At 37.3% G+C, this 12,779-nt stretch overlaps 1 protein-coding gene across 2 annotated transcripts in view; it reads right to left on the reverse strand.

The window, feature by feature from the left end:
* The window catches only part of yki (Transcriptional coactivator yki), an 86,809-nt gene that overhangs the window by 8,011 nt on the left and 66,019 nt on the right, over positions 1 to 12,779 (reverse strand). For both annotated transcript variants that reach the window (XM_077442689.1, XM_077442680.1), the window contains exon 2: positions 5,175 to 5,284. In XM_077442689.1, the coding sequence (XP_077298815.1) occupies positions 5,175 to 5,284 (110 nt within the window). The remainder of the gene's footprint in view (positions 1 to 5,174; positions 5,285 to 12,779) is intronic.

Genomic DNA, 12,779 nt, shown 5'->3' on the forward strand with positions numbered 1-12,779 from the left:
ATTTATCTGACTTCATTGTTGAAACGGTTCCAAACAAATAAGCAACCTTATGTGTTCAAATTCATGTCTCGTAAAATTTGTTAATATTAAAAATATGCTTACCTACACACATTGTAAGTAGAATGTGTTTTACACAAATTCGTTGATTGTACCAGTTTTTCCATAGATGACGCTATTGTATTGTATAATAATAACTATATTGTAATGTTTAGTACAAAAATTTGAACATAGATGTCGCCTTGGGCCAACCTACCATGGCATGTATGTATAATAAAATCTAATTTAAGCCACTATAAAGCTTCATGATATTGCTTAACGTTTTCAAAACGACCCTTCTTATGATACACCTAACCTCAACCCCGTGATGGAATGATATTAACGAATCTACTTACATATATATTAATAATATATATATAAGTAGATTGATAGATTATACGTCATGCCCGTCGTTGCTGGAACAGTTGGAACTTTATGTCCCTAGCAATTATATGCGTGGTAGACATCATCATTTGATGGTTGTACCTCTTGCCTGCACAGTTCTTTATCGGATGGCTCCTATTACAAGAGCTATCCGACTTCTTAATGAAATCACCGCTGCCGTGCCTTAATGTGGTATTTTCCACCTCAGTGAGCGTAGGTTATAAGAGATTATATTAACCAATTTGAATGGTAGCCTGCGCTCATCATTATTTTCATAATAAAATGTTATGTATGTGTGAATTTTGATCTTTTCTCTTCCATATTCACGACTGGTTCTTATTTATTGGTACTGGCTGTTGATATAAGACATTTCTAATTTTTCTCCTTATATTTAACTATTATTATATGTTTTGTGACGACTTCTATTATTGTTTGAACTTTTGCTGCTATTGTATCAATATATTTTTAGTTTCTTCAGTTATATTTTCAACCATTGTGGTGGCGCATTAGGAATTCCCGTAATGCCACAATGGTCTAAACTTTAAAGTTAAAATAATAAATATACTTCCTTCTACTTATAAATCAGTTGGAGGTTTGAGTACAACTTAACAAATGTTTTTGTCTAGGAATAGGCCTGATATTAAATACCAATCACAACGACATTGAACTGATGGCTCGCGTCCAACTAACCATTTGCTTTCATATTGGATATGAGCATGTCTCACTTCATAGCGAAGTTTTTTAAGTGAGACATGGGAAACTCAAAAAATAAAACCATATGGTTTATACGTCGAGATCGGCTCATTTAGTTTAGTTTAGTCCAAAGTATTCTCGACTGCAAGTCCTTTATACAAAAAAGCATCATTGCTGGACAAGATTAGGCCTTGACTATTTATAACCTGGACTGTACCTATGTAAGAAAGCCCCACCCATAAGTTACGTGAGAAAGTGTGCTCTAAACTGGATTGCTAAATACGAAGTTGTAAATTTCAATAATTGAAAACCCGAACTTTCACCTTTCGTAATTTATGTCGATTTGAAACCTACGGTGTCTATAATTGTTTGGGTATTGAGGAGAATGGAAAGAGGACCAGCGAAGGTGACATTTAACAGGTGAAGAAGACGCACGAAGGCCATTCTCGTGGTGAACTGCAAATCAACCAGTTGGGGAACACAATGACCCGGATGCTATTTGCGAAGCCAGACAAGGAAAAAGGTTAACTGGCGATTCTACTAGAACTAGGGACTTTCAGACGGTGACCTTTACGTCTGGAGTGTCTTTAGTAAAGACTACCACGTTTACAAGGATTTAGTTGCTATGAGAGTTGAGTGGTTACCAAAGCACAAGTATTTCCCAATATAATTTTTCTTTTAAATGGCATACTATGAACGCCCAAATGAGTGCAACGCACACAGGATGGGAGTCGAAAAAATGATATTCCTTAACAAATATGAAACAAGATATCGGACTTTTTAAAATACATTTAAGTTGTCTTGTTGTATACTTGTGGATTGCTGTTGCAAGTTACAACTAAAGGACGGAGGTCCAACGTGCTTTTTCCAGGAAACGGGGCATTTTGGGTCTATTTTCCAGGAAACAATGCAAACTACAAAGCTAGAGAGCATAAAAAAGGTTCGTCATAAAAATGAACAGTGCACGGCGAACAATGGAACAATGAACGGCGCAAAGTGGATCCGCTCTTTAGTTATAACTAAAGCCCGGACCCAGAGCGTGCCGCGTATTGTTCAAGTGTTGTAAATGCATTGTTCCATTGTTGCAAAGGATTTACAACAATGGAACAATGAGCGGCCCCTTGGCTATCCTACCTCTAGTTATAACTAGACACTGGATAGTCAGAGTGCTTTTTCTAGGAATCGGGGCGGTTTAGTTCTATTTACAAAGCTAGAGTCCAAAAAAAAAAACGTTTAGCGAACCTTTAACAATGCAATGAACAATACACAGCACCCTCTGGGTCCGTTTTTTTTTCAAGACGGCACCTTGGTTATCCGGCCTTTAGTTAACTTGTAACACTCCCGCACTATAATTCGGGGAAATAACGAGATAGCATGTATAGCTTCGATCCGCATAGTCTGTTATGTTCTATTATCTTTACGACTGCCAGTTGTATTTATACAAGGATGTTGAATATTGGTTGGTCATCGAAAGAACAATGTCCTAGATGTGGAATTGGGGGTAAAAGCACTATATTTTCATGAATGAACTTGAAAACGTTCAGTCTCTCTGTCGTCTGGTCCTGTTCAGAACTAAACGTTTTGGTTTTTCTTTTAATTTTTATTGTGATTAAAATTTTCAACACTATATTAATCGCAAGGTAAGATTTTTGCACTAATCGCATGCACTTAATTTTTTAATAATATGATTTATAAAAATGCTGATAAAATTAAAGGGCGGCCAATTTAAGTCTGCACACAGGCGGCCGAACTCCTAGGTGTGGCCCTGGTCCAAATAACAGTTGACCATCATACGGTAAATAGGTTCAATCATATATTCATACGACTAATGAACTTGCATTTTAGTTGCATTTTTGCACGACGGCTCGTGACCTCTATAATAGAAAACGATTTTCTAACGTTTGTCTTATTATAGATAGAAAATAGTAGAATTATAAGACTATATGAGCGAAGGGAAAAGTATGCATCTAATATATAATATCGAAAGAGACTGTGTACATATGTATATATGTATGTAAGTAAAGTTAAGGTGGTAGAATCAGGAAAAATCCTGTATTGTTTGTATCGACACTTCTTGGAAAATACACAAGCATTTAGCGCCATCTATTGAAAATTAATTTTTCTATTGCTGTTATATAATGTTTATATGTAGGTAGGTAGGTAAAATGTTTACTATTAGATTAGCCATGTTTAAGCGGATTATATTACAAATACCGAGCGAAGCCGGGTAAAACCACTAGTATACACATAAAATATTTCATACCAATGATGCAATAGCTCAGAAGTAATTATTCAAATACGATCATTATGACGTCAAAAACGATCGTTGTTTAGCATTCAAAGGGTTACTAATATAAGATGATAGAAAGGTATTTTGTTTGGAGACATCTAGCAGATCCTGACAAGAGGGGTCAGAACAAGGCCCAGATCTTATCAAAGGGTATATGTACATTAAAAGCCTTAATTTTGAGCATTATAATAATAATTTTTGCATTCAGGGGGTTAATTAATAAGATGATAGAAAGGAATTTTGTTTGGAAACATCTAGCAGATCCTGACAAGAGGAGTCAGAACAAGGCCCAGATCTTATCAACGGGTATATGTACATATAAATATTAATAGCCTTAATTTTGAGCATTATAATAATAATTTTTGCATTCAAAGGGTTAATTAATAAGATGACAGAAAGGAATTTTGTTTGGAGACATCTAGCAGATCCTGACAAGAGGGGTCAGAACAAGGCCCAGATCTTATCAACGGGTATATGTACATTAAAAGCCTTAATGTTGAGCATTATAATAATAATTTTTGCATTCAAGGGGTTAATTAATAAGATGATAGAAAGGAATTTTGTTTGGAGACATCTAGCAGATCCTGACAAGAGGGGTCAGAACAATGCCCAGATCTTATCAACGGGTATATGTACATATAAATATTAATAGCCTTAATTTTGAGCATTATAATAATAATTTTTGCATTCAAAGGGTTAATTAATAAGATGACAGAAAGGAATTTTGTTTGGAGACATCTAGCAGATCCTGACAAGAGGGGTCAGAACAAGGCCCAGATCTTATCAACGGGTATATGTACATTAAAAGCCTTAATGTTGAGCATTATAATAATAATTTTTGCATTCAAGGGGTTAATTAATAAGATGATAGAAAGGAATTTTGTTTGGAGACATCTAGCAGATCCTGACAAGAGGGGTCAGAACAATGCCCAGATCTTATCAACGGGTATATGTACATATAAATATTAATAGCCTTAATTTTGAGCATTATAATAATAATTTTTGCATTCAAAGGGTCAATTATTAAGATGATAGAAAGGAATTTTGTTTGGAAACATCTAGCAGATCCTGACAAGAGGGGTCAGAACAAGGCCCAGATCTTATCAACGGGTATACATATAAAGATTTTAATGTTTCGAAATAATGTTTCTTTTAAGCCTTATTTTCGATCAAAATGACTTAATCAGTGGCAAATTCAGCATAACTAGTATAAAATTAGCATAAATTTCAAGATTTACTTTCAACGCAAACAACAAAAGTGTTGACTACTAAACTACACGTTGATGTGTACGTTGTTTTTTTTTGCGGTACAACGACCGTGCGACTGTCAGATTTTCGTGCAAATTAGTATAATAGTATGAAATTAAAGCTAAAACGAAGGTTACACGAGTTTGCAGTTTCCGTGTTTTGTGTAACGCGAGTTTATTTTATTATTATTTTTTTACGGTCCGTATATTATGTGTATCACACGACGATATTGCCTTGATGAACGCAATGTCGCGTGTTTTTCCGATGTTTGGCGTGACAAGACAAAATTCGAATTGAAATGTTACACTAACCGGCGGAGATTGAAATCGTCACAAAACGTGATTTGAAACTGTACAAGTTTCAAATCACCTTTGAATGATCGCTAGAACACGTCCTATGGCTATGGCGCCAATGCGATAGACGTTTATAATAATGAAAGGTAAAAAAAAAAAAAAAACAACAACCAACAACTTAGAGAGTAAAATCGAGCTGACGTTTCCTTGAGAAATTCAACGCAATTTACCTGTGGTGGTAGACTGGGATGATTGTACTGCGGATGCAGGTTGTGATGTGAGTAAATCAGCCTGACGTGTTTTGCGGGGATCTTCCCAGGTAGTGGTACGGCTCACGTGACTAGAAAATAAAAAAAAATCAATTAAAAACATGCACTAATAATAGTGTAGGTCGTGCTATTCGTTTGTAATAAGCTTTACAATTTATCGGGATGATTTGCCGCAGCGACTTGGGCCGGGCCGCACCGTGCGACTTGCGAGCGACTTGCTTGAGGGCGACCAGACCAATGCATGCAGGTAAATGGGATATGCCACACCTGTCAACTTGTTTGTCGCATACATTTCCATACATTTTTTCGTGTCGCGCAACTAGTCGGCCGACAAAGTTGCACGGTGCGGCCCGGCCCTAACTATGTAGTAGGTAGCAGGTTTATCAAGGGCTCGAAACATTATCAAAAAATGATCATTTTAGCTTCGTTTCGGTCTAGTTGATAAGAACTATACATAATCGTAATTTTAATTAATTGTAAATAGATTTTTGAGCTATTTTTCCTATTATGCTGTACATTAAGAGGGTTGTATACCCGAAACCTTAATTTTGTTGCCGTTCCTTTCTTCGATATATATATATTGAGTGAATGCGACAATATATACATATATGTATATTGAGTGAATGCGACAGTCGCGCTTCGACCAGATAATACGTATTTTAAATCGACAAAATCGATGTTTCGTATTCTCCAGTTTTCTCTCATTTCTCTAGTATCATAATTGAGGAAGGGAGAAGTGTAATACGTTTGTATGGACAAGGAGCTGGTGTTCAGCCCTCTTAACATTGGTATAATATAATACTGTAGCATATGCTAAAAGGAGCCGCCGTTATAATTGGTTTTCGAGGATTATCTCCAGGCTTAAGTGCAATATGAGAATCATCGTTATCGATCACTGTCAAAAGTATGTCAATACAACGATAAAAAACACTGAAAACATTACAGGGGGTGATTTTTGGCATGGGTGCTAGAGATCAGGCGTGCTAGCGTTTTCTTTACATGTGTAAAACCATCTAAAAAAAAAAACACGTGCCACGTACGACACTGTTTCTGCGCCTTAAAGTTGACCTGATCTAGTCGAACAAGTCGTGAACTTCTCCACCATATATGTACGTACCTACATATATCTTTGATAAAAATTTTCCCCACACTTATAAAAACGATTTAACTTGCTCAAAAGCAACAATGTGAGTAGTTTTGTAAAAAGGATCCAAACTACAATAGTATTTATTACTTATGAAGCTGCGCATGTGGGTTAATTCCATTAGGCAAAGCTACGTCCATATACGGCTCCATTAACGCATGACAAAAGAACATGGGCGTTTTATTTAATTTGTATTATATTTGTATTATGGACGTGTAGATACGTTCCCGAGATCGGAGTGAAAGATTTAGTAGTAGTGGTAGTTTATTGTTCTTGATCCGTCGATCTGCCGGCTCCGAACGGACCAAAACCGCCTAATATTTATACTCTCAACACAGATAGGTCATTGGTCGATGGGTCGCGAGTCCTTATTGGTTGTTGTATACAGCTTATTCATACATCGAAGCCTTTTTGGCGCGAACGCGATATCTGGTGATCAGCGATAGTACATCTGTGGTAGAAGATCAATTTATTTATAGAGCCAGCAGCATAGCTTGGTGTTTGTGTTAATGCTAACCACCTAGAGGTTGCCGTGTTCGAGAACGTTGCCGGGATAGAAAGGAATTTATTCCCAGTATTATCTGTAGTGCTGCTGGTCTTTAGACATTTGTGACTCTATTAGCGAAAATATACAGCAAGGAACGTGGCACATGGTGTTATTTTAGATACTTTTAAACATGCGAAAAAAATGTAGCATGCCCAGCAAACACCGTCCCAAAATCACCCCCTGGAGTGTTTTAGGCAAAGTTGTATCCTTCTATTTATCCTTGCTTGACAGTGATCAATAACGGTGTATCCCATATTTGAAGATATGTAGAAGAACCCCCACAGCGTGGAGCCAAGCACCCGACGTGCTGTTCTTCCCTGTGTGATTTCGCCCTAAGTTGATCGTTTCCTATTAGAGTTTGCCATTACTTTTAAACATGCGAAAAAAATGTGACATGCCCAGCACACATTCATGGCACGCCCAGCAAACACCGCCCCAAAAGCACGCCCTGGAGTGTTTTAGGCAAAGTTGTATCCTTGTATTTATCCTTGCTCGACAGTGATCAATAACGGTGTATCCCATATTTGAAGATATGTAGAAGAACCCACACAGCGTGGAGCCAAGCACCCGACGTGCTGTTCTTCCCTGTGTGATTTCGCCCTAAGTCGATCGTTTCCTATTACAGTTTGTCAATTTATCTGATTTCATTGTTGAAACGGTTCCTCATGAAATTGTCAAAAATTATTGTGACCACTATTTGAATATGATTTCAAATTTATGTATGTATACGTTTAATACCATACAAAAGGAATCTGAAATAGTAAAGGAATCTTCGCCAAATATGCAGTTGGTTCCATGTAACCGCTGATTAGGCAACATTTCTACTGTAAATACGAGTGTGAATCATTTCAGAGAATTTAGGAAAGCTTCAGGTCGAACTTCTATCATCATTAAAGAATAATGGATGACCACCCAATGTCGCTCTCGTGTCGGCTTCTAGGAAAAGCTGCGAAAAACTTTCGCATCAAAAAGAGCACGAGGCCGATAAAAAGACGTGTATTTATTATCCACTGAAGAATCATCGTAAGCCCGCATGTTAAGTTGAAAAAATAAAACAAAACAAAACAAACAACTTCTTGGAAAAGAGACATTACGAAGAGATAGAGATGCTGCGAGATGACACATCGCACGCGTGTAAAGAAAGCATCATGACGGAAGTTCGGAAAACTGTGTCATAATTTTTCACGAACGGGAAGTAAAAGCTTAAAAGCGGAAATCGACAAAAAGCAAACGCAAATCGAAGCATTGCATTTCGAAATCAAACCGAGTGTTATCCGAGTTTCTGATACATAAGAAGGTCGACGAAGGTTGGACAATTTATCGACAGAATTTATCGTAGTTCGTACAATCAGTAGGTAGTAGGTAGCAGGTCTTTCAAAGATTCAAAATATTCAACCGAAATCGAGCGATTTCATAAGCGAATAGCTACGATACAAATAACGTGAGCAGTGATCTCTACAACAGACTAATCGCTTTGTTTGTGGACCGAATTTATAGCTAACCTTTCGAAGGTAAAGGCGCAGATACACAGAAGTACGGCACGAGGTAAAGTAGTAGCACGTGGTTTTTTTTAGCACGCCAGATCTATGCTAGTCTAAAAGTCAACCCTTGAAGTATTTTAGGAATAATAAGATCAACGACATACATAGGTTACGCCCACTCACAGGTGGAGACAATAGTAATAATTGACAACAGTGAACCATATTTTGTGGGTTAAAGCATCTTGTCCACTTAAGTTTGGTAATAACCAGAGATCGGCGGCCAGGATTCTTTAACCCTTTGAATGCTGACCAACGCGTTTTGCCAACAAGTCCACTGGCCTGAAAAACGCCGGTAGGCGTTGTATATTGAGCATGTACAAAGTAAACAAGAATACTACCCGCTAAGACTTTCCAGGTAGCATTGAATAAAAATGCACTGAACATGGGTCGTATAAACCGTTTCATTCATTTTTCAATGTTCATAAAGACTGGTTTACACAGGAGTTTCTGAATTTATAACCATAGCAGAATTTCCCAATGGAAATCTCTAACTGCTGAGTACTTTAGATTGTGCCTTGGCATTGAGATTGTGAGCGTTACATTTTAACAAAAATGAAGAAGATGGAACTGGTTTTGGAAAAATACATTCATTAATAGACTTTTTTGTTCATTTCATACTAGCTGAACCCGACATGCGTTGCAATGCCAGAATAAGGCATGCAATTCTCGTTCCCGTTCCCGTTTCAAGTTATGGTTGGAGCTCAAATAACCTCTCTTCAACGCCGTGTCGTCATAAAACAACTGGTAACGTGGTTACCAACGAACACATTTCCTTGACTACACAATGGCGCTTCAAACTTTCGCGTCGGTAAAATCGTAATTACGAATATTATTATTAAGAGGTTTTTTCCCGTTTTTTTTTCACAGTAAGCTTCCCGGAAATGCATACAACAAATGCTGAAAGTTCCATTGTAATCGGTTGAGTTGTTTAGGAGCATATACGAGACAGACAGACATTCAAATTTATATATCATATATAGATTGTTGAAAGATTAATCCTCAGCGGTAGTTATCTAGGGTTTGTTTGGATAAGCTACAATTATTATACCTGCTTTCTATTGGATTTCTAAATAATTCTAGTTGGAAATGTTGGCGAAATTTTCAGCGTGACGAGCTTTCAACATAAAAGACGTCATCACTATAGGTAGGATAGTCACAGTGCTATCCATTGTTCGGCAAACCTTTAACAATGCATTTACAACCTTTGAACAATACACGGCCCCCTCAGGCTCCGGTGACTAGTCATCACTAGTGGCCGGATCCACAGCGCGCCGTTTATTGTTCAATTGTTGTAAAAGGTTCGCCCAACCTTTTATTTGTACTCGAGCTTTGTAAATAGAGTCAAACCACCCCGATTCCTGGAAAAAGCACGGTCTCTATCCGCAGTCTAGTCATCACTCTATAAAGGGTTAATACACAAAAAATGGTTCACTATTGTCAACCATTTTGTTTTTTGCTCTCTTCCTTTGCAGTACAATAGCAATTGACAATAGTGAACCATTTTTTGTGTATTAAAGAGTCCTGACTGTCGATTTCTGGTAATAACCAAATCAACAACTGATTGTATCCACTTCCAGACCAAATCAGAAAATGACCCAGTTGAACGATGCCCCAAGCTCGAGATAAACAAATACAAATCGAGTTCACGACACGAACGAAACTTTTGAACCACTCCAAGTACCACTGAACGGAAATGTCAGTTTACTCCAGAGATCCATGTTAGAGCTCTGATTCACTTTTTCCAAAAATAGTTGTACATTTATACGCGTAAACACGTACTATTATTATATAGCACAGAATCACGTGTTGGCCACACCGAGTAATTGTATACATGCATATGTATGTATGTATATTTTTCAGAGTTTTTTCTTTTCGAAATAAATACGTAAATATTATATTAATGAAAGAGTGTTGATTCGAAGGCGGGATACGTCGAGTCAGAAATAACAACACTTGAACGGGGGCCAAACGCGACAGCGTATCTCGCACTTTTCTTCCTCTTATGCTTAATCATCGAGACCGTGTCGCCATTCATCATTGGCCAAACAAAATATCGCAGAGCCTCGATTTGCCGGACTTCGAATTCGACGGAAGGAACGCGTCAATGAGTACTGACCTAAATATTGTCTTCCGCAAATGGTACGCGTGATCTCTACTGCAGACAAATCGCACCGTCCCAATACATTGTAACGATGTCGTATTTCATTTCAGATGTCTTTGCAGAGCGGCAAACTTTAAATCTCGTTTCCTATTGGTCAGAGCATCTAAGCTGACCAATTAGAGTTGAGCATTTTTCCCTGCTGCAAACAGCCGTGAAATTAAATATGCGTCATTCTTAAGAGGGCTGGACAGCAGCGCCTTGTCCATACAAACGTACTATACTTCTCCCTTCCTCAATTATGGCACTAGAGAAATTATTTTTTAATATGCTATGGATATCCACCATTGGGGTGCATCTATCATTTTATTTTTTTGATAAATTATTTTTTATATGAGCTAGGAGCCACCAAACATCTATAAAACCGCCTCTTTTTTACACCCACGAAAAGAGTCCAGCGTGCTTATTTAACGGTCGATTTTTAAAAAAATACGCCGATAGATGCACAGAAAGTATCTTTCTCATACCGATGATGATTTTTTTTTTAAATTGGTCCAGTTTTGGAGGAGAAAATAGTAGAATACGAAACGTCGATTTTGTCAATTTAAAATACGTTTTATCTGGTTGAAGCGCAACTGTCGCATTCACTCAATATATATATTGATATATATTGTCGCATTCACTCAATATATACATACACTCAATATATATATCGAAGAAAGGAACGGTAACAAAATTAAGGTTTCAGGTGTACAGCCCTCTTAAGCTTTGAATATTGTGCGTGATTTAGGTATTATTATACTTAATATAATCGGCCAAAGCTGTCATTCTCTATATGTACATGTGTAAGTAAATGGTAGATGTGAAGTACGGGTGATTTTTGAAAATCATACTTTGCAATTTATGAAAAATATGATCAGTATTGTAGGATCTGGTTGTTGGAGACATAGGCGGTAGAGTAGAATAAAGAATTGTTGGGCGGTTTACAAAATTGTTTCTTTCAAGGAGCGCCGCAATGGACTAATCGTTCGCGCGTCACATGTACAGGATGACAACTTAACCATTCTTCAACTCATGTATGCCAGCCTAATCATACAAACGTGCATTCTTCTAGGTTATAAAACTAAATCCCACATTATTTATAATTAATAAAAATTCAATTTAATTAAAAAAGTGTTGTATTCTTATTACATGTCCATAGCGAAAAAATTGTCGTATGCAAAAAAATGTATTTTTAGGACATTCCTTTTTACTGGTAAACGTACTACTAGTCATATGTGAACCAGTCACAGGACAACCGGTCGCTCTAGATCGGTCACACGTGATCACCCGTCACACCAAAACTGGTCACACCCTAAACCCATGAACGCCACATCTTTTCTATATGTTTAAAACTATCAAAAAAAACCACGTCTCACATTCAGCGCTGTCTGATTTCGCTCTATTAGACTTGGGAGAAAGATAGTGAGTGTTGCTCTCTTGGGTCGTCCAAGACAAATGTTGAACTTTGTATACTAGAACCAAAAATCTTTATACGTAATATAATATCCAGCAGAATAGCTCGGTCGTTAAGCTTCTGCTTAGCACCAAGAGGCGCCGGGTTCAATCCCATGAGCTGACCTCGATTGAAAAGAAATTTTCTGAGTACATCTGTAGTGCTGCTGGTCAGACTTGGATATTTGTGACTCCAGGTCGATCGTTTCCTATCAAAGTTTGCCAATTTTCTCTGATTTGATTGTTGAAACGGTTCCCATTTAAAAATTGGCTAAAAATCCTTCCTACCTACTATGTCACCACTATTTGAGTATGATTAATGTACAATACAATTTATGTACAATTCACAGATGTCTCATTAACTTGCGAGTTTTTCAGTGTCTCGTAATTCAACAACTTGTGATAAAAATGCTGCAATGTAATTGTAATTGGCCAGGAAGGCGCATTTGGGTTTACCTGTATATATAAAAATGAATGTCTATAAGCTTCTTAATGTTAAGCTTCTGCTTACCGTCAAGAAGGTGCCGGGTTCTATCCCTGAATGAAAATGAATTTTTCAGAGTATGCTGTTGGTCAGACCTGGATTTGTGACTCCAGGTTGATCGTTTCCTATCAGAGTTTGCCAATTTTCTCTGATTTCATTGTTGAAACGGTTCCCGGAAAAAAAAATTGGCTAAAAATACTATGTCACCACTATTTGAAAAATTTGATTGATGTACAATAAAAATTTATGTACAATTCA

This window comes from Arctopsyche grandis, chromosome 1 (genome assembly GCF_051622035.1).
Source record: "Arctopsyche grandis isolate Sample6627 chromosome 1, ASM5162203v2, whole genome shotgun sequence".
NCBI lineage: Eukaryota > Metazoa > Arthropoda > Insecta > Trichoptera > Hydropsychidae > Arctopsyche > Arctopsyche grandis.